At 37.0% G+C, this 19,805-nt stretch overlaps 1 protein-coding gene across 5 annotated transcripts in view; it reads left to right on the forward strand.

Annotated features, from left to right (window-relative positions):
* PTPN13 (protein tyrosine phosphatase non-receptor type 13) overlaps nucleotides 1-19,805 on the forward strand; it is a 223,528-nt gene that overhangs the window by 86,482 nt on the left and 117,241 nt on the right. For all 5 annotated transcript variants that reach the window (XM_068975016.1, XM_068975017.1, XM_068975018.1 and 2 more), the window contains 3 exons: nucleotides 928-1,113; nucleotides 6,245-6,332; nucleotides 18,413-18,979. In XM_068975016.1, the coding sequence (XP_068831117.1) occupies nucleotides 928-1,113; nucleotides 6,245-6,332; nucleotides 18,413-18,979 (841 nt within the window). The remainder of the gene's footprint in view (nucleotides 1-927; nucleotides 1,114-6,244; nucleotides 6,333-18,412; nucleotides 18,980-19,805) is intronic.

A 19,805-nucleotide genomic window follows, 5' to 3' on the forward strand; every position in this document is an offset into this window, starting at 1 on the left:
TGAGAGTATAAAATTATATTTATTATTACTTTTTATGAAATATTAGGAAATTGTTTATTCCTCCCCAGATAGTGTGTGCATATGTGTTTGTGGGTTTTCCCATGGGGCTCAGTGATAAAGAATCTGCCTGCTGAGTTAGGAGAGGCTAGTTCGGTCCCTGGGTCGGAAAGATCCCCTGGAGGAGGAAACGGCAACCACTCAAATATTCTTGCCTGGAAAATCCCGTGGACAGAGGAGCCTGGTAGGCCACAGTCCAAAGGATCACAGAGTCAGACATGACTGAGCCACTGAGCACACACGTGTTTGTATGTGGGTGTGGGTGTGTGTGAAATGAAACATGTATGAAGTGAAATGTTTATATATATGTATAAGCGAAGTGAAAGTGAAGTTGCCCAGTTGTGTCTGACTCTTCACGACCCCATGGACTGTAGTCTATCAGGCTCCTCCATCCGTGGAATTTTCCAGGAAAGAGTACTGGAGTGGGTTGCCATTTCCTTCTCCAGAGGATCTTCCCAATCCAGGGATCAAACTTGGGTCTCCCGCATTGTAGACAGACACTTTACCATCTGAGTCACCAGGGAAGCCCATATATATGTACATAAGCAGTACTGCTTACCAAAACTCTTGGTTAATCAAAACATTCCATTTCTTAAGCATACAAAAAACCCCAGGTTTTTTTTTTTTTTTTAATAATAACTCCTATTCTTAGGAGATATATGTTAACCATCCTCCACTAATACAATTTTTATGTTATAAAAAGATAAAATGCAGTCAAACATTTATGCTACTACATAAGGAATTCACTTCCTCCAAGTATTTGAAGCGTATTTATTTGGTACGGTTCCTGTGACTCTAGAAATGGTTTGTCTCCCATTCGTTCGATTTACCCTCACTGATCAACATGACCTTTTCTTTCTTTGTCTTCAGCCTATCAAGCTTGGAGACCATCTCAACAGTATACTGCTTGGAATGTGCGAGGATGTGATTTATGCGCGGGTTTCTGTTCGGACTGTCCTGGACGCTTGCAGTGCCCACATTAGGAATAGCAATTGTGCGCCTTCATTTTCCTACGTGAAGCAGTTGGTAAAACTGGTTCTGGGAAATCTTTCTGGGGTAAGCCACAGCTCCAGCTGGTACATATAGTCATACTTTAGTAGCATTTCACAAGATTTTCTTTAAATATGGATAGTGTTTCTCCATGAAGACTAGAACAGGAGACTGAATTTCTTTCAAACGTTAGTTGTTTATTTGAAACAGTACTTAAAATAGAAGCCCACGGCAATAATTTAGTCTTCTAGATTTTATGAGAATTCGTCTTTTTAAATTTTTTTAATAAAAAATTTTTTTTAATTGGAGGATAATTGCTTTACAATGTTGTATGGATTTCTGTAGTACAACAGCGCAAATCAGTCATAACTATATATGTATTTATATAGTTACAGGGAGGGAACATATATGTATTCCCTCTCTCTTGAGCCTCCCTCGCACACACACCACTAACCTAGCCCACCCCTCTAGTTCATCACAGAGCACTAGGCTGGGTTCCCTGTGTTATGTAACTATAATACTAGCTATCTGTTTTACACATGGTGGTGTATATAGTGCCAGTGCTCTTTCTCAATTGCTCCCACCCTGTCCTTCCCCCGTGGTGTCCGTAAGTCCGTTCTCTACGTCTGTGCCTTTATTCCTGCCCCGCAAATAGTTTCATCAGTACCATTTTTCTAGATTCTGTATATGTATGTTAATATACAGTATTTGTTTTTCTCTTTCTGTCTTTCTCCACTCTCTGTTACACGCTATAGGTTCATCCACCCTAGTTCAACTGATTCACGTTTGTTCCTTTTTATGGCTGAGTAATATCCCATTGGATAATGTACCGTAACTTCTTTAAGCATTCATCTGTTGATGGACATCTAATTTGCTTCCATGTTCTGGTTATTGTGAATAGTGCTGCAGTGAACACTAGGGTTCATGTGTCTTTTTGAACAGTCTTTTTTGAGAACTTTATTCTAGCAAGTAGTATAGAATCACAGCATGTTATGTCTTCTTGCCTCTTTTCTTTCTTTTTTTCCTATGGAGCTTTCAGTAAGTGAGTCTGTCTACTGTGAAAGCCATATGGACATGCAGCATGGGTCTGAGAGCCATTGACATGCATTTTCAATTGCTTTAGACCTCTTTCTTGCCCGCTTAGTCTGGACCTCTTAAGTATTTCTACACCCTCCCCACCGTATTTGGACACTGGCTTCTGGTGTGTGAGGGGGAAACATGCTTGCATTCCGACCAGATTAGTCCAAAACTGGGACTACCTTTATTTTCTCGCTTCTCTTAGATATGAAGAACCCCAAGACTAACAGTCTGTATATCTAATAATCCCTCCACTGTATTTTCTCAAGCTGTATTCTATCCTATTTGCCATAGATTGGCCATCCTTTGTTGTTGTTGTTTAAGGAAATTCTTTTCTGTCTCTTTTTAAAATAATTTTTGTTTATTTATATATTTATTTTTGGCTGTGATGGCTCTTTGTTGCTGTGCAGGCTTTTCCCTAGTTGTGGCAAGCAGCAGCTACTCTCTAATTGTGGTGCACTGGCTGCTCATCGCGACGGCTTCCCTTGCTGCTGAGCGCGGGCTCTAGGACATGTCGGTTTCAGTAGCTGTGGCTCAGGGGCTCAGTAGTTGCAGCTCCCGGGCTCTCGAGTTCTGGCTCAGTAGCTGTGGCTCAGGGATTTAGTTGTTCCACGGCATGTGGATCAGGGATCAAACCCATGTCCCCTGCATTGTCAGGTGGCTTCTTGACCACTGGGCCATCAGGGAAGCCTTCTTTTGGTTTTTGGTGTTTGGTCTAGATTTGGTCTTCGTCTGCTCTTGCCCCTTACGTTATGGTTCCCTGAGTTCCTCTCTTTTATGTGACTTTGGATAGACTCGTCACTGTCATGCAATGTTCTTGCTGGCTTCCTCTTAATTTCTCATCCCTAGGGGTTTAGTTCTGCTAACCTTAACTAAGATGTTGTATGGCTGGCGAGGATATATCCAAATTCCACATGCTTTGCCAGTTGATAGGTTCATAAAGTCTTCTAGGCAAATGGTTTATAAAGTAGACTCCAAGGAGCCTTTGAGATTCTGTAGTGAGAGGAATTGAGGTAGTAGAGGCTAAGTGAAGAGGGTTCTTGGCTGTGTATTTCCCCTTCTTGACTAGGGCTGATTTATTTGTTTGTATTTCTTGTGTGACTTTTTTTTTTTTTTTTTTTGGAAACAAAGATAACGATACTAAAAACTTAGGAAAGCCCAGAGGTCCCCAGCCTTTTTGGCACCAGATTTTGTGGAAGACAGGTTTTTCCAGACTCAGGCAGGTGGGGAGAGTGACGGTTTGGGGATGATTCAAGTGCACTGCATTTATTGTGCACTTTATTTCTATTATTATTGGATCAGCTCCACCTCAGATCATCAGGCATTAGATCCTAGAGGTTGGGGACCACCACTCCATTCAGACCAAACTATCCTTCATATTTTGAAATACATTTTTGTTCAGAAAAATTTCTCTATGTTCAAATAGAGTTGAGGGAAAACTCTTTAAGGAACATTAAATGTATATTCACTGTAGAACTTCTCAGAGCCTTTAATATACTAGGTTGTATTACTAACCCTCAGGAGGGAAAGGCACATAGGTGAAACATTTCCCAAACTTATTTGAGCCTTCTTTCACAGATCTTCTCATAATACTGATGTTCTTGTGAAAACTCCCTCTGAGGAATGATCTGTACTATCTCCTTCACTTTATAATTTACCCATTTCTTTTTTGCCTTTTTTTTTTTTTTTTAAGCATTTTGAAGATTTTTTCTTTTTTGGCTGTGCTGGGTCTTCGTTGCTATGCAGGCTTTTTTTCTAGTTGGGGCCAGTAGGGGGCCACTCTTTGTTGTGCTGCGTGGGCTTCTCATTGGGGTGACTTCCTTTGTTCAGGAGCATGGGCTCTAGGCACGAAGGCTCAGTGGTTGTGGCACGTGGACTTAGTTGCCCTGCAGCATGTGGGATCTGCCCGGACCAGGAATGGAACCCATGTCTCCTGTATTGATAGGCAGATTCCTATCCATTGGACCCCCAGGGGCATCCTATGTATTTCTTAAAGAAATTGAGACTCAGAAAGCTTATGTGACTTCCGTTTCCTGTTAATCAGTCAGGAACTTAAGAGCTATCAGAGTTTGAGGGGAAAGGATACAAGTAATGACTGAGTTGAAAAAGAGCACTTTAAACTAGATCCCAGAGACTGGATACAAAGAAAGGGTAATCTAGGCAGCGGGAAGTAAACTTGGGTCAGTGCCCTGAGATGGGAAAGAGCAGAACATTCAAGGAACAGCGATAAGTCTGACACAGGATGTGCTGTGGGACTTCTTAGTGGGAGAGAAGCATAGAAAGGTCAGTTGGAATCAGCAGGGAGAGAGTTCACCTTTCCAGAGGCAGATTTCAAAGTAGAAATAATAACACTCCCCCATCCATTGCTCTTCAGAGTCTCCTGGATATCACTGGATAGATAACTCTCATAGCTACCATTTTTAAATGTTGAGTTTGTTTTGTACTGAATGACTTATGTGTTGTTTTTTTTTTCACATTTATTCACCAAAACAGCCCCGGGTTACAAGAGAGAATTTCATCTTCCTTTTAGAGAGAATGAAACTGAGGCTCAAATAGATGAGATAACTTGCCGTGCCACATACATGGTAAATGACAGAGACACAATCGGAATCTGGATCTCTCTGACCCTGAAGCCCATGTTGTTAGCCAGCACGCCCCTCTGAGAGTATCATTCTCCCCAGTAGCTGATAGAAAGACTTAGTCCTTCATCCAGTGTGAAATTCACTACAAGTGTCCATAATCCTAATTCACTTAAAATTAATTTGCCTAGAGTAAAAGTCAGTAGGCCAGCTTACTTGTCAGCGTTCTTCCACTGATTTAATCTTATAACATGTTTGAATGCAGTTTCACTTACCTGTAAAATAGTAGTAATAGTGCATACCATCTACCCATATTAGTGAATAGTTGTAAAGATAATTATTTCAATATTGATGAGCTGCTTCAAGGTCCTTAGAAATTTGCTATTTCTCCCTTTATTGTAATGTGAAGTTAATATATACCACCTGAGGTTTTTTTGATAGTTAAATAACATTAAGTATGTAAAGCACTTAAGGTGATACCTGCCTTATAGTAATTGCTCAGTAAATGTCAACTGTTATTAATAGTAGTGTTCATGCAGGAATACCCAAAGATGATACAGGATATTGTCTCTTATGTTACTGATAATACAGTACAATATGAACTGATTATATAATTGAAACAATACCATCATTTCAGAAATATTTCCACTTAAGTCTTCTTGTAGGTAGGAAGCATAATGCCTTCAATATACTACCTTAAATGGATTTTTAATTCATATTTAAACAAGTTCCACTCATGGAGAAATATGAAAATGTATTGTATGTGTGTAAACAGATAAGTTTGTATGCTCTTGGTGCCAGAGTTAAGTAATTTTTCTTTACCACTCTCTCTTCTTACATTTATTTCTTGAAGTTTCTATTCTAATTGATCATCTGAATAAATTCATTAGTAGTCTTAACATTTCACCCTTTATAATGTGGAATTTGATCTAATTTGACATGTTTTATTTTAAACAGGTACCCTCGGTTGAAGTTATTAAAGTTTAAGACTACTTAAACATTTAGTTCTAAAAGAGTCTCAAAAGAGCATTGATTTAAATTGTTATCCCTCAATATATCCATTTAGTTTAAAGCATATTTCAAATGTAACTTCTGGCAGGGAAAATCTAGAAAATTATTTTCAAAAATAATTTAAATCAGCACCCTCAATGCATAGCTATAATCAGGAGAAAGGTTTCTTATACCAGAATTAATGTGGTTTTAAAATTTTAATCACACTTGAGAGATGAAAGTAGTTTGGGGAAAAAAGAATACTTCAAGCTTATTGCTTTGAAATGGAACTCCTTTTAACTTACTTTTGTTCACTAGTTAGCAGCTTAGGCTTTGATAGATGTTTCTTGGCTTGTATTCCCTGAAGATGAATTGGCCAGAACTAAGCTACATAAATCTTATCCAAGGAATATATATTAACAATATCATATGTGGAGTGTTTTTACTCAAATATTACAGCTTCCAAAAACTATCTAGTTGGTGTCATTCTGTAGACATGAACAAAAGGGAGATTCTTTAGTCAAACTTGACTTTTGATTACCTGTGTACAGACGGATCAGCTTTCCCATAGCAGTGAGCAAAAGCCTGATCGAAGCCAGGCTATCCGAGACCGATTGAGAGGAAAAGGATTACCAACAGGTAAGAGTGTGTTAACAGAAAATTTTTAGACCTTAAATTTGTTACTATTTCCTTTACAAAATCTTAGTTAACCTAGCTTGGAAATCTGGTAATTATGATCATAATCCTGAGTGTGCAAAGTGGAGGCACTGAACAGGTAGGAACACTGGATGTATTAATATATAAATCCTTGATCATTTTGCAGACAATGTTAATATAGTCAGGACACCCACAGTATATCATTTCTTTCCCGATATTGTTATTATAGCAATAATATCTTTATTTACTTTATCATGATATTTTATATTAAAATACATTTTAAAGGATGATAAAACACACAAATTTATGAACATAAATGTTACTAAAGCACAAGTTTCAGAAAACAACATTATTCTTGTTACATACTATTTTCTATTTCTTTTTTTAAATGCTAATCTCAACCCACTAAATTGATTTCATGACCAATGAATTTCATGACTTGCAGTTACCAAATACTGTCTTAGGTTATACAATGCTTAGTAAGTAAAAACTGATGAAGAGTGGTTTTGCTATTTGCCAATAGCATTAGATAATTATAGGGTCTACATAGTTATTAAATTTATTTTTTTAAGGAAATGAATATAAAATCAGATTCAAAACACATGAAGTAAAAGTAGAAAAAATAAATTTTTTACATGAAAGTTTATTTTTCAGTGTTAAGTTTCAAGCGTGGTTTGTTAATAAAATGAAATTTTGTTTTTGCTGATTATCTTTGTTCTCTTTACTTCTCATCAAGCAATATTGATAATCATGGTCATTTAAACATTAGCAAAAATGTTTTGTGAGTGAAATATTTTGTCTTAAGTCTAGGAGCTGGGGTAAAGTAAATATAAATATTTCTTAAATATATTCTAATATAACATACTAATTGATATAGTCATATTAAAAATTAAGATGTTTATTTAATTAGACTATCAAAACTCAGCTATCTTAATTAAAACCTATGAGAAACTCTCATTGTGAAAACCAAAAACAAACATTTGATTATCTGGACTAAGCATTTTGCAGAATTCAGAGCTCTCATGTCCAAGAGGGACAGATGTGCCCTAAGCAAGTGTACTGGTTACTTTAAGTCAAGAAAAGCAATAAAATTGTTTCTAATGGGAGTTGGTGATGGACAGGGAGGCCTGGCATGCTGCAGTCCACGGGGTCTCAAACAGTCAAACACGACTGAGCAACTGAACTGAATGGAGGGATTCTGTCATAGTGCTGTCAGTTACGTGTCTGTTTTGGTGCTTTCATTTTACTTATTGTGAATAGGGATTTTTTTTTCTGAAAAGGCACCAAGATTTCATATCATCAATATAATTAATTTACTTCGAGTTGCATAAAGTTCTGTTTCTAATACATACATTGTTAGTTTATGCACGGGTCAGAAAAGAAGGCAGACTTTAAATTTAAAAAAATATTTTTAACCTTTTTTCTGTTTTCTTACTATACTTACATCCTCAAATATATGTATATAATATATATATACAATATATTTATATAAATTAATAAAAATAAATATTCCTCAAATATATATGTATGTGTGGGTGTCTATAGATATATAGACACACCTTCCTCTCATAGGTAACAGTCTGTTTTCTTTTGTCTTAAAGGACACTAGGATTTGAGATATAGTGTGAACCTTGGTGCTAAAAATAGGAGCACTTTGTTAGTCCATCAAATTTTCAATCAGTCCCCTGTTTTGGAAAAAAATGAATCCTTTTTGAAGGGACATGATGAATACTTTGATAAATGAACATTAGATTTAAAAGAAATGATTTTTTTATTTATTATCTTTCTATTTCTTACTCCTTCCTTCTCTCTTCTCTTACCTCCCTTTCTCCCCTGCTCCTTGCTTCCTTATTTCTCTCTTATGTACTTTCTCTTTTTGTAGTTCCCTATCATCTCCTGCTTCAAAGTGGCCATGTTATAAAATTGAAGTTTGTATGCTTGGTTGTTACTTGTTGATTTTGTAACTTTAATGCTATATTATTGATGATTAATTTTTAAAGATAGTTTCTTTTTAAAAACTAAAACAAGCTTAGTTTCTTTAAGAATAAACAATCTTCCTATAAATATGAAACCCCTCATTCTAATTCTATGCATCATAAATTTATTGAGTCTAAAGAAAATGATCACTGTCGTATTTAGTTTATCAAATTTAGAAAACTAACAAATGCTAACATAATTTAGTTTATATTACTTTCAATGATTCAGTTTTATTTTTTCAGACATGAAGTATTACAAATATTTTAGAAGTAGCAATAGACTGAATCTATACCAACTCTACAATATACTTTTTTTTCTGGTTAGCTATTTTTTAAATTTTTATTTCATATTGGAGTATAGTTAATTTGCAATATGTTTCAGATGTACAGCAAAGTGATTCAAAGGTATACATATACATGTATCCATTCTTTTTCAAATTATTTGCCCATTTAGGTTATTCCCGTTAGGGTAGATTAGAGAGTGTTGAGTAGAATCCCCTGTGCTGTACAGTAGGTCTTTGCTGGCTATTTGTTTTATTTATAACATATTTGGTTAGCCAAAATGTTCATTCAGGTTTTCCCACATTACAGAAAAAAACCTAAACAAACTTTTTGGCCAACCCAATACTTTAAATAGACAGTTATTTAACTTATCTTAGATAACTCACTCAGTTGTGTCTGACTCTTTGTGACCCCATGGACTGTATAGTTCATGGATTTCTCCAGGCCAGAATACTGGAGTGGGTAGTCTTTCCCTTCTCCAGAGGATCTTCCCAACCCAGGGATCGAACCCAGCTCTCCCACATTGCAGGCGGATTCTTTACCAGCTGAGCCACACTGTTTATGAAAGCCATATACAAAATTAAGTTTTCTAGACATGTATATAGTAGAGATGAGGAAAATCTACCAAATTAAGCACATTACTTTTTGTAGATGTTAAATAAATATTTGTTGATTAAATGAGTATGAGAAAGATATAATAACATGTCTATAATATAATTTTAATGGTTCCAAAAATAAATATATGAGACTCTTGATTATTTTTTTAGATAACTTATTTTAAACATTAAGTTGCATTCAAAATAAAAAGTAAACTATAGTTCATTATTTTGGCTATAACAACAAATAGAAGTTTTAAACCAAATTATTAATGCCTTTTATTTATGACTTTGTTTTTATAATATTGAAACAATATTATTGTCTAATAGTGCTTTAGAATCATTATGACTAATAGACTGTTGAATGCAGATAATCTAGAATTGACTGTAATAACTTAAGAAAATTTACAGAGAAATCTTTAAATAGCCTATCCATTGATTTTAATTCTCTAATAATCCTGTCTCCTTATTGGAGAATAAAATGTCCCCAATATCGAAACTCAAGAGAATTTTTGTAAGGAATTACAGTTTGTCACACAGAATAAACCTGAATGAGTTCCTTTAATTTAGGGTAGAATTAGAGGTTCTTGTATTTAAAGAAACAGTAGCCTCTTTTTGGACTGTGTGTGTGCATGCTCAGTCGGGTCCGACTTTTTATGACCCCATGGGCTGTAGCCTGCCAGGCTCCCCTGTCTGTGGAATTTTCCAGGCAAGAGTACTAGAGGGAGTTGCCATCTCCTACTCCAGGGGATCTTCCCAACCCAGAGATCGAACCCTCTGGAGTCTCCTGCATTGGCAGGTGGATTCTTTTACCACTGAGCCACCTGCGATAGCCTTTGTTGAATCAGCTATAATGGGAGAGGATTCCTCAGTTCATCTTAGCCATTGCTTACCACAATAGTAATAATGCTCAAAGGCTCTTTTAATTTATCCTTAAAAATTTATAAAACCACATCTCAAGGACAGAGTTAATATAGTATACTAATTTATAGGCATTATCAGACAGAAGTTAGGAGCTAATAGTGACATAAACATATAAATCTTTTAAAAAATTAACTCATAAAGAAGAAATACTCTTCTATGACAGTGGTATTACTTTGGGGCAGTACCAGTTCTTAACTGTCAGTGGTTGCTTGGGCAAAGCAACATTGTCATATTACATTCGTAGTAAGGCATTCACTTTGATGTAGATGAACCTAAAACCTTTATGTAGTGATAATTTGTAGTTTATTCGGTTCCTGACCACTGTTCTCGATAAATAAAATGTCAAGATTTGACATTTTCCAGTGAGATATAGAATTAGATTAAAAGAAGTAGACAATTTTAGAGATAATGCCTCATACCTAAGTGATTTGATTGTTCAATTAAAACATAGCAATAAAATTTTTCATCTATGAGTAAATGAACTTGAAAAGTCTCTCCTTATATCTTGCCTCTGAGATCTGTTACAGAAGCTAAGGCCTGAACTAGCGGGCTGTGTGCCCCGACTTTGTTATTTAATACTGTCAGTGCACTGAGTGTAATGGCTGCGCTAAGCAGAAAGAAATCAAGCATTTCCTGCCAAGTGAGCTTCAGGTAGAAACCCACACCTTGATCAGATCAGCGTGATAGTGCTCCAGAACTCAGGCATATTGATAATACCATGTTTCTTTTTTCTTCATACCTGATCACGTTTTTGAGGACAGATGGGGAACCAGGGAGCCTCTTTTAATACTGAAATGTCGTTTTGAAGTTAGCTTCTAAGAGGTGCTGTGAATTTGAGTCTGTGTGTGAGGGGAAAGATGAATGATGTTGTCCCCTTAAGGATAATGTTAATCATAAATAACAAAAAGAGTTAAAACAGTGTACTTTATAAGGAAGGTTTCTTTTAATTTAATAAGTGGAATATGTTATATTATGAATATGTTTTATGATCTTAAAATCTTTTATTTATTCCTCTTCAAAGTTTATTGTTTGCTCTTTACTTTTTAGCAAACTACATACTCTCTGAAAGGAAAATGCTTGTGGTTTCATTTTAAATTTGAATACTTATAATTGTGTGTAATCTAATGTTGTCTGTAAATTCTCTGAAGTCAAAACATCCTTAAGAAATGGAAAAATTTACCTACAGTGACTACTTGTTCTGAATAACTTGATTTTTTATTATAGAATCTAAGAATTTTCTAGGAGATCTTTTGATTTCTGTTTTTATGATTTTTCTTTCAAAAGGAACTTAAATTCTCCCTCAGTAGATAATTATATGCTGAGAAAAATGAAGCAGAAACAACAAAAAAAAAAGAGGCAAAATTTAGAATTTTATGCTGGTGCTTGTTCAGAAGAGCTTATGATCGTTCAAATGGGTTAGTTTATTTATCCTATCATCTCTAAGAAGAGGCATAGCAAATTATATCCACATTTTCATAGATGAAGGAAGTGAGAAACAGAAATTAAGTGGCTTGCCCAAGCTCATGGATTGAATGATAAAGCCAGAATTAAAACCCCGTCTTTTGACAGTAATTTTTCTGGTAGATTGTGCTACTTAAGTTGGCTTATAAAGGTTTTGTAAGTTATATATTCATTCTATTCTACAAACGTTCTTTTGAAATTTCTTTTATTGGGAACTGGAAATACAAAAACAAGTAAGACGTGGTCCCTTATGTTATTGTTCCAGTTAGGGGTGGAGGTGAGAAAATGAGTAGGAATTATGGCAGATGCAGAATATAATGGATAATTTTAATATAGCAAGAAAAATGTCTTCATAGAGGTCCAGCATGCTCTGTGAGTTTAGGTGGAGGAACTTCTAACTCTACCAGAATGGGAAAATACCACAGAAGGCTCCTCTTGAAATCTTTTAAGAGTAGCTACAGTGGGTATTCCTTTCAGAAATACCATTAGTTAAGTTTCCTGTGATCAAAATGAGTAGTAAGGATAGCTATTGAAAGTGAAAGTCACTCAACTGTGTTGGACTCTTTGCAACCCAATGGACTATATAGTCCATGGAATTCTCCAGGGCAGAATACTGGGGTCGGTAGCCTTTCCCTTCTCCAGGGGATTGTCCCAACCCAGGGATCAAATCCGGGTCTCCCCCATTGCAGACAGATTCTTTACCAGCTGAGCCACAAGGGAAGCCCAAGGATAGCTATTCAGTCAGTTCAGTTTAGTTCAGTTCAGTCAGTCAGTTGTGTCCAACTCTTTGCGACCCCATGAATTGGCAGCACCCCAGGCCTCCCTGTCCATCACCAACACTTGGAGTTCACTCAGACTCACATCCATTGAGTCGGTGATGCCATCCAGCCATTTCATCCTCTGTCGTCCCCTTCTCCTCCTGCCCCCAATCCCTCCCAGCAGCAGAGTCTTTTCCATTGAGTCAACTCTTCGCATGAGGTGGCCAAAGTACTGGAGTTTCAGCTTTAGCATCATTCCTTCCAAAGAACACTCAGGACTGATCTCCTTTAGAATGGACTGGTTGGATCTTCTTGCAGTCCAGGGGACTCTCAAGAGTCTTCTCCAACACCACAGTTCAAAAGCATCAATTCTTTGGCGCTCAGCTTTCTTCACAGTCCAACTCTCGCATCCATACATGACCACTGGAAAAACCATAGCCTTGACTAGACGGACCTTTGTTGGCAAAGGAATGTCTCTGCTTTTGAATATGCTATCTAGGTTGGCCATAACTTTCCTTTCAAGGAGTGAGCGTCTTAATTTCATGGCTACAATCACCATCTGCAGTGATTTTGGAGCCCCAAAAAATAAAAGTCTGACACTTTTTCTGCTGTTTCCCCATCTAGTTGCCATGAAATGATGGGACCAGATGCCATGATCTTCATTTTCTGAATGTTGAACTTTAAGCCAACTTTTTCACTCTCCTCTTTCACTTTCATCAAGAGGCTTTTTAGTTCTTCTTCACTTTCTGCCATAAGGGTGGTATCATCTGCATATCTGAGGTTATTGATATTTCTTCTGGCAATCTTGATTCCAGCTTGTGCTTCTTCCAGCCCAGCATTGACAGCTATTCAGTTCAGTTCAGTTCAGTCACTCAGTCATGTCCGACCCTTTGAGACCCCATAAATTGCAGCATGCCAGGCCTCCCGGTCCATCACCAACTCCTGGAGTTCACTCAGATTCACGTCCATTGAGTCAGTGATGCCATCCAGCCATCTCTATTAGGTACACTTAATTAATGATTTCAGTGCTGTTTATTGCTTGTTTGATAACGTAATTATAATAGCCTGGGCACATATTTAGAAGCTCAGGAAAGCAGCTGAAGAAACTGCATTTTATATAGTGTCAAATATAGGAGGTGGCACTGGTATTAACAGTTGATGGTTTTCACTGTTGTGGTAGACTTAAGCATCTAATACATGGGCCTAGAATGCCATGATTCTCCTCATTTGTATGGCCAGATTCTATCTATATTTAAGCTCTAATTTTAAATTCTCAGATTAGTGAAATTTTTTCCCTAAGTACTTTAGCATCACAACAGCCATGATACTATTCTGCTGTATATGATGCCATATGTATTTTATCTACCTGTGAAGTGTTAATGAGGCAATTACATGTCTCATGTGGTTGAAGAAAGCAAGCATCATTGACATAACAAAACACATCAAGACTCCTACCAGTTAGGAATATGTGATTTAAGAATAGTATGTTTGTAACCAGCTGAAACCCACTTCTCTGTGTCCTTACCTAAAGATGTATCTCCTTTTTCTTCCAAAAAGCAAACAGAAGCAGTCCTAGGCTAGAAGGTGCACTGGAGAAACCATTAGCTCAAAACATCTCTTTCCTACCACTTCCTTTCTCCTCCTTCAAAAGGTCATCCACACTGTTTCTCCCTTTAATAATTTTGTAGCTCATAGCTCTTACAATTTTACTTTAGATCATCTGTAACAGGTATATACAGATCACTTTGGACCTTATTTCACACCTCTACAACTTTTTGCTGTTTTCCTGAAGAGTGTCAATGCCTCTGGCCCTCCACTTCCCACCATCTTTCTCATTCCACTTCCTGTATCATCATGCCTTTCTTTGTCCTCTTGACTACTAGAAGAGACCTCAACTGTGCTTCAGAATCATCCTTTATAAGTAACAGTCATGAGATCTTAGGTTAGTTATAATATGATTTTCAAACATATAGAGCAAAATGAGTCATATTTTATAGAAATAAAGTAGGAAGTTAGTATGAACTTTTTAAAAAAACAAATCAAAGATTGATATTTGTGTAAACTTTTAAATGACATTTTCATTGTAATTTTGTACTACCCTACAGAATTTAAAATGATAACTTTCTGAATTTTTTAATAAACATGAACTGAAATATTTTTATATCTACTAATTTTCATAAGGACTTCCCTTGTGGCTCAGCTGGTAAAAACTCCACCTGCAATGTGGAAGACCTGGGTTCCATCCCTGGGTTAGAAAGATCCCCTAGAGAAGAGAAACCCTACCCACTCCAGTATTCTGGCCTGGAGAATTTTATGGACTGTATAATCCATGGGGTCGCAAAGAGTTGGATACAACTGAGCAACTTTCACTTTCATTTTCAATTTTCATGAAGACAATAAAAGCTAGCATTTATAAAGTAATAGTAATCTTAAGAGCCACCTTATTAGCTTTTAGTTTTAAACTTCATATGGCTAGTGAGAAGACATGGTTCTTTCAGAATACCATGGCCCATTTATATATTGCTAATAAATACTAACGGGTGTTGGAGAAGACTCTTGAGAGTCCCTTGGACTGCAAGGAGATCCAACCAGTCCATTCTGAAGGAGATCAACCCTGGGATTTCTTTGGAAGGAATGTTGCTAAAGCTGAAACTCCAATACTTTGGCCACCTTATGCGAAGAGTTGACTCATTGGAAAAGACTGTGATGCGGGGAGGGATTGGAGGCAGGAGGAGAAGGGGACCACAGAGGATGAGATGGCTGGATGGCATCACTGACTTGATGGACGTGAGTCTGAGTGAACTCCAGGAGTTGGTGATGGACAGGGAGGCCTGGCATGCTGCAGTTCATGGGGTCGCAAAGAGTCGGACACGTTGAGCGACTGAACTGAACTGAAAAGGGGATGATAATTTACTTTTTCCAAATAGTCTCATGATATGTCAGTAATGGTCAGGGTATGTTCACTGAAGAAGTCATAAGTAAAACTATAGAATGGGAAACAACTAACCACAAAAAAGGTCTAGAAGAGACCACTCAGGGAAGATAAGATGGTATATACAAAGGCCCTAACATATAAGAGACCTTAACAGAGAAAAACCCGTAGCCTGGATGGAATAAAGAAAGTGGAGATGAATCCCTAAAAAGGATCCAAGTTGCACACCCAGAAGGAGTCTAAATTGTATTTGGAGTGCAATAATTATGCCTTTGAGACTTATTAAGAATAGTGACATCATGGAATGCACTTTTAAAAGATGGTTCTGGCTGTTGAGTGGAGTATAGTGGATGCAAAAAGAAGCAGGGTGACATTGCAGTGTTAATTGGAAATAAGGGGATTTCAGTAGAATTGGAAATAATCACATGGAGTAACATATCTCTGAGAATTGAGGTAGCCAGCACTTTCTGATGAATTTAATATGGGAAATAAGGAAGATGAAGAGTTTCAGGAGGGTGCCCATATTTCTGTATTGAGCAATCAGCTGAATAATGGTGCCACTGATCCAAGTTGCAAAGAGTGAGGTAAAGGACATCTCTGGGTGTGGGAAGCATAAGGTTAGTTTTAAGCATGTTTGCTTTGAGGTGCTTCTGAGATACACGAGTAGAAGTTCCAGTTTCTGTTTCAGATTGGAGCTCCCAGAAGTCAGTGCCACGAATATAAATTTGGGAGTTGTCAATATGTGGATAATATTTAAAGCCTTGTTAATAGAGTGAAAACATAAGATTCTAAAAGCAACACCTGAGGAATACCAACAATTGGATATCCAGTAGAGGAAGGAAGAAAAAGACTTAGAAGGAGCTGTCTGAGTAGGAAACCAGGCTTGTAAAGAGAGGAAAGTGATTACTTAAGGGATTGTTCTCACTGTTAGTTGTCACTGAGAAGAAAAATAAGGACACAAAAGTGTCTACTGAATTTGGTAATATGGGTGCCATTAGTGATAACATGATGGGAGCTACCAAGTTGGAGAGGAGCTGGGAGTTGACTAAAGTGGGTAGAATAATGAATGGGAAGTGAGAAATTGGAGACAGCAATAACTAGAGGGAAATGTGGTCAGAGGGGAGAGGTTTTGTTTAGTGTGTTTTGTGATAGAGATATAAGGGAACATTTGTATACTAATGAGAAGGACTCAGTAGAAATGGGAGACTAGAGGATGGAAGCAGAGCAGGCAGAAATTAACCAAAGAAGCAAAATCATTGATAAAAGTAAGAGGAGGGGGGAATAGAACTCATACTGGGAATTGGCCTTCAACTGGTAGGAAGTTTTACCTCTTGAGACAGTAGGGAAAAGATTGCCGAGGCAAATAGATGTATAGAATTAGTCATGGAACACTGAAAAAGCTCTCTTCTGACAACTTCTTTTTTCTTGGTGGAATATGAGACAAGAGCATCAGATAGAGAGTTAAGGTGGGAAAGAATGAGGAAACGTGAATCCGTCATTGTGAAAAGTGAGTGATATTGAGTGTCCATCATGGTTGACCAGGAATTTATGTTGCTGCCGGAATATTTGTTTGATTTTCTCCAAGGTTTGACTCAGCTTGGTAGCCAAGATAATAGAAGGAGGCAGATTGTTGAGCTCATGTATGCTTCTATGATTCTTAAATCCTTTCGATTCTTATTTTTTATCAATTGTATCCTATCAACTTTTAAAAATATCTTTGTTCTCTACTTTTTAATACGATTTTAAATAACTGAGTTTCAATATCTGATTTAAGAATGTAATTCACCACTGAAGTACTGTAACATAAACATATGTTTATCAGTTTTAAATTATTTTATATTAGGATCCAAAGTGTATGGCAGTCTATACATCCAGATGTAAGATGGTCTATTTCCCAGTATTCTGAGCCCCAGATACATGATGTATCCTTACTTGCACTTGAGTGGATTCATGTTCAGGGGAAGATGGATTCCAAGAAAAGCGAAACATTTGAATCTAATTTTCAAGCAATTATGTGGTGCCATTCTGAAATTAATTGAAGCTAATAGTTGTTACCCTGAAGAGGCAATTGACTTATTCAAATGTGTTAATAAATAATTTATTGTTACTGGGAAGGTTTTAGTTATCATTTTATATTGTATCCGTAGCAAATAGCTTATCAAAGAGGGATCATAGATGGTCATTGAGGAAATCTTCAGTGTTTATGGGTTATTGATGTTAGTAACTATAAAGTATTTTTCTACATTTCTCTTTTAAATAATGGAGCCATATATATGTGTGATTTTTTTGTTGTTGAGTCTGTGAATTCAAAAAATTTCTGGCTGGGCATTTTTGCTCCTCTTCAATGCATTTATAGACTGCTACCTTAAAAAAAAAAACATTAGAATGGTTTACTGGTTTTAACTACATCAAGGACCAATACATGAATAAGAATGGGTAATTTATTCCAGTTAACAAATATTGATACATAATGTTTGAGAAGAAAAACTATTTCAGGATATGATGGTCTACTATAGAAAAATTAAGTTTCTTACATAATTTAAACACAATCAAATTGTCTGGATTTTAAACATAATCAATTTTTTTGGAAACATATATGACCTTAATAAAACTTTGATACTCAATAATTCCAAATACTACAGCAGGAATTGTTTTTTCCTTTGAGCACGTTTATTTGAATGACCAGAAAATGGCAGGGCTTTATATTGAAATAATACATATTTGAATTGTATCTTTAGCCATTAAAAGAGTATAGTATGTATTCTATTATTAACTCCAAATCATTTTATGAATAATTAATGTCTACCAAACTGGATAGTATCAGAAACTCTTATCTACTTTTTAAAACCAAATAATTCACCTTTGAATATAAAACAATGTTACTTTAGAAACCAAGTTCTATATGTTGCTGATACCATTTGGTAAGAAACACTGGACTCTGAAACATAGCATTCAACTAACAAACATAGCAATTTTTTTCCAGTTCCCTTATCATCATCACCATCCCATTTCATCTCTGATTCTCCATTTGGAGAACTGGAAAATGCCACCACTTTCATTGTCAATAGTAAGGTTACATTCCAATTATTTTCTAAAAAGTCTGTGCATACATGATAGATTCTTATCATTCCAGGAAGAAGCTCTACTTCTGATGTTCTAAACACATACAAGTCTCCATTCTGTCATCAGGCCTTTCTTAACAAAGGGCTTAGTAAATCCATGGGATTTCTATCTATCAAAGACACTCAAGATGAGGAAGATTATTTCAAGGACCTTCCATCAGATAATAACTCTGGACAAGAAGATTCGGAAAATTCCTGTTCCCCTTACCCGTTCAAATCTAGTGGCCCAGAAAAAAAAGCTGTCCCTGGCATTGACGTGCTTCCCAAGAAGAAGATCTGGGCTTCGTCCATGGACTTGCTTTGCACAGGTGACAGAGACTTCTCTTCTGGGGAGACTGACAGATACCAACGCCGTCTCCCTGAGGCGGTTACAGTGCGGACTTCAACCACTCCTAGAAAAAAGGAGGCAAGATACTCAGATGGAAGCCTAGCGTTGGATATCTTCGGTCCTCAGAAAGTGGATCCAGCATTTCACACACGAGAATCGCCCACCTCCTCGGCAATATCAAGCGCTTTGGACCGAATCCGAGAAAGACAAAAGAAACTTCAGGTTCTGAGGGAAGCCATGAGTGTAGAAGGTTAGTAATTCTGTGTGTGTTTGAGAGAGAATTGAATCAAATGTTTACGATTGTGTTTTGAAATAAAGAAGGGTTACAAAACCATTCCATAAGTCTTATTTCCACTGCCAAACCTTTGTACCCAAGTCAGGCTCTTTCTTCTTTGTCAGCTTCTGTTCCTCCCCCCACAAAAACCCTAACTAAAGTACACTGTTTCCAAAAGTCATCTTTGCTAAACATACCCGGTCCAGCCACCTTATATAGTCTCTCAGTATTTTAGGTAGGCAGGGGCCGTGTTTTCAACTGCTTTTTAATCCTCCATAGCATCGTCTTTCATGCACCATCTTGTGGGAGGCTTCCGTAAAGGACTGGTTCATGGAAATGAGATACAGTTAATCAAAATCAGTTATCCAAGGGAGTCAACATAGCCTGGTGATAGTGCAGTGGTCTGGAATGACGCTTAGATCCGTGTTTTTATTTTTGTTTAGATCTCTGTTTTTTGAAATCACAGTATTTAGGTTTATCAGCTTAGAGTCAGGCAGCCGAGGCTTGAATTATGTACTCCATTCAGTAGTGACGTGATCCTTACTTTAGCAATGGGGCTTAATCATGCCAGGTCTTAGGTTAGCCTATGTATGTGTGTGTGTGTGCTTAATCACTCACTCGTGTCCGACTCTTTGCAGCCACAACAGGCTCCTCTGTCCATAGCATTCTCCAGACAAGAATACTGGAGTGGGTTGTCATTCCCTTCTCCTGGGGATCTTCCCAACCTAGGGACTGAAGCCAGGTCTCCTACATTGTAGGCAGATTCTTTACTGTCTGAGCCACCAGGGAAGCCCATGAGGAA

This window comes from Capricornis sumatraensis, chromosome 7 (assembly GCF_032405125.1).
Source record: "Capricornis sumatraensis isolate serow.1 chromosome 7, serow.2, whole genome shotgun sequence".
In the NCBI taxonomy this organism is placed as follows: Eukaryota; Metazoa; Chordata; class Mammalia; order Artiodactyla; family Bovidae; genus Capricornis; species Capricornis sumatraensis.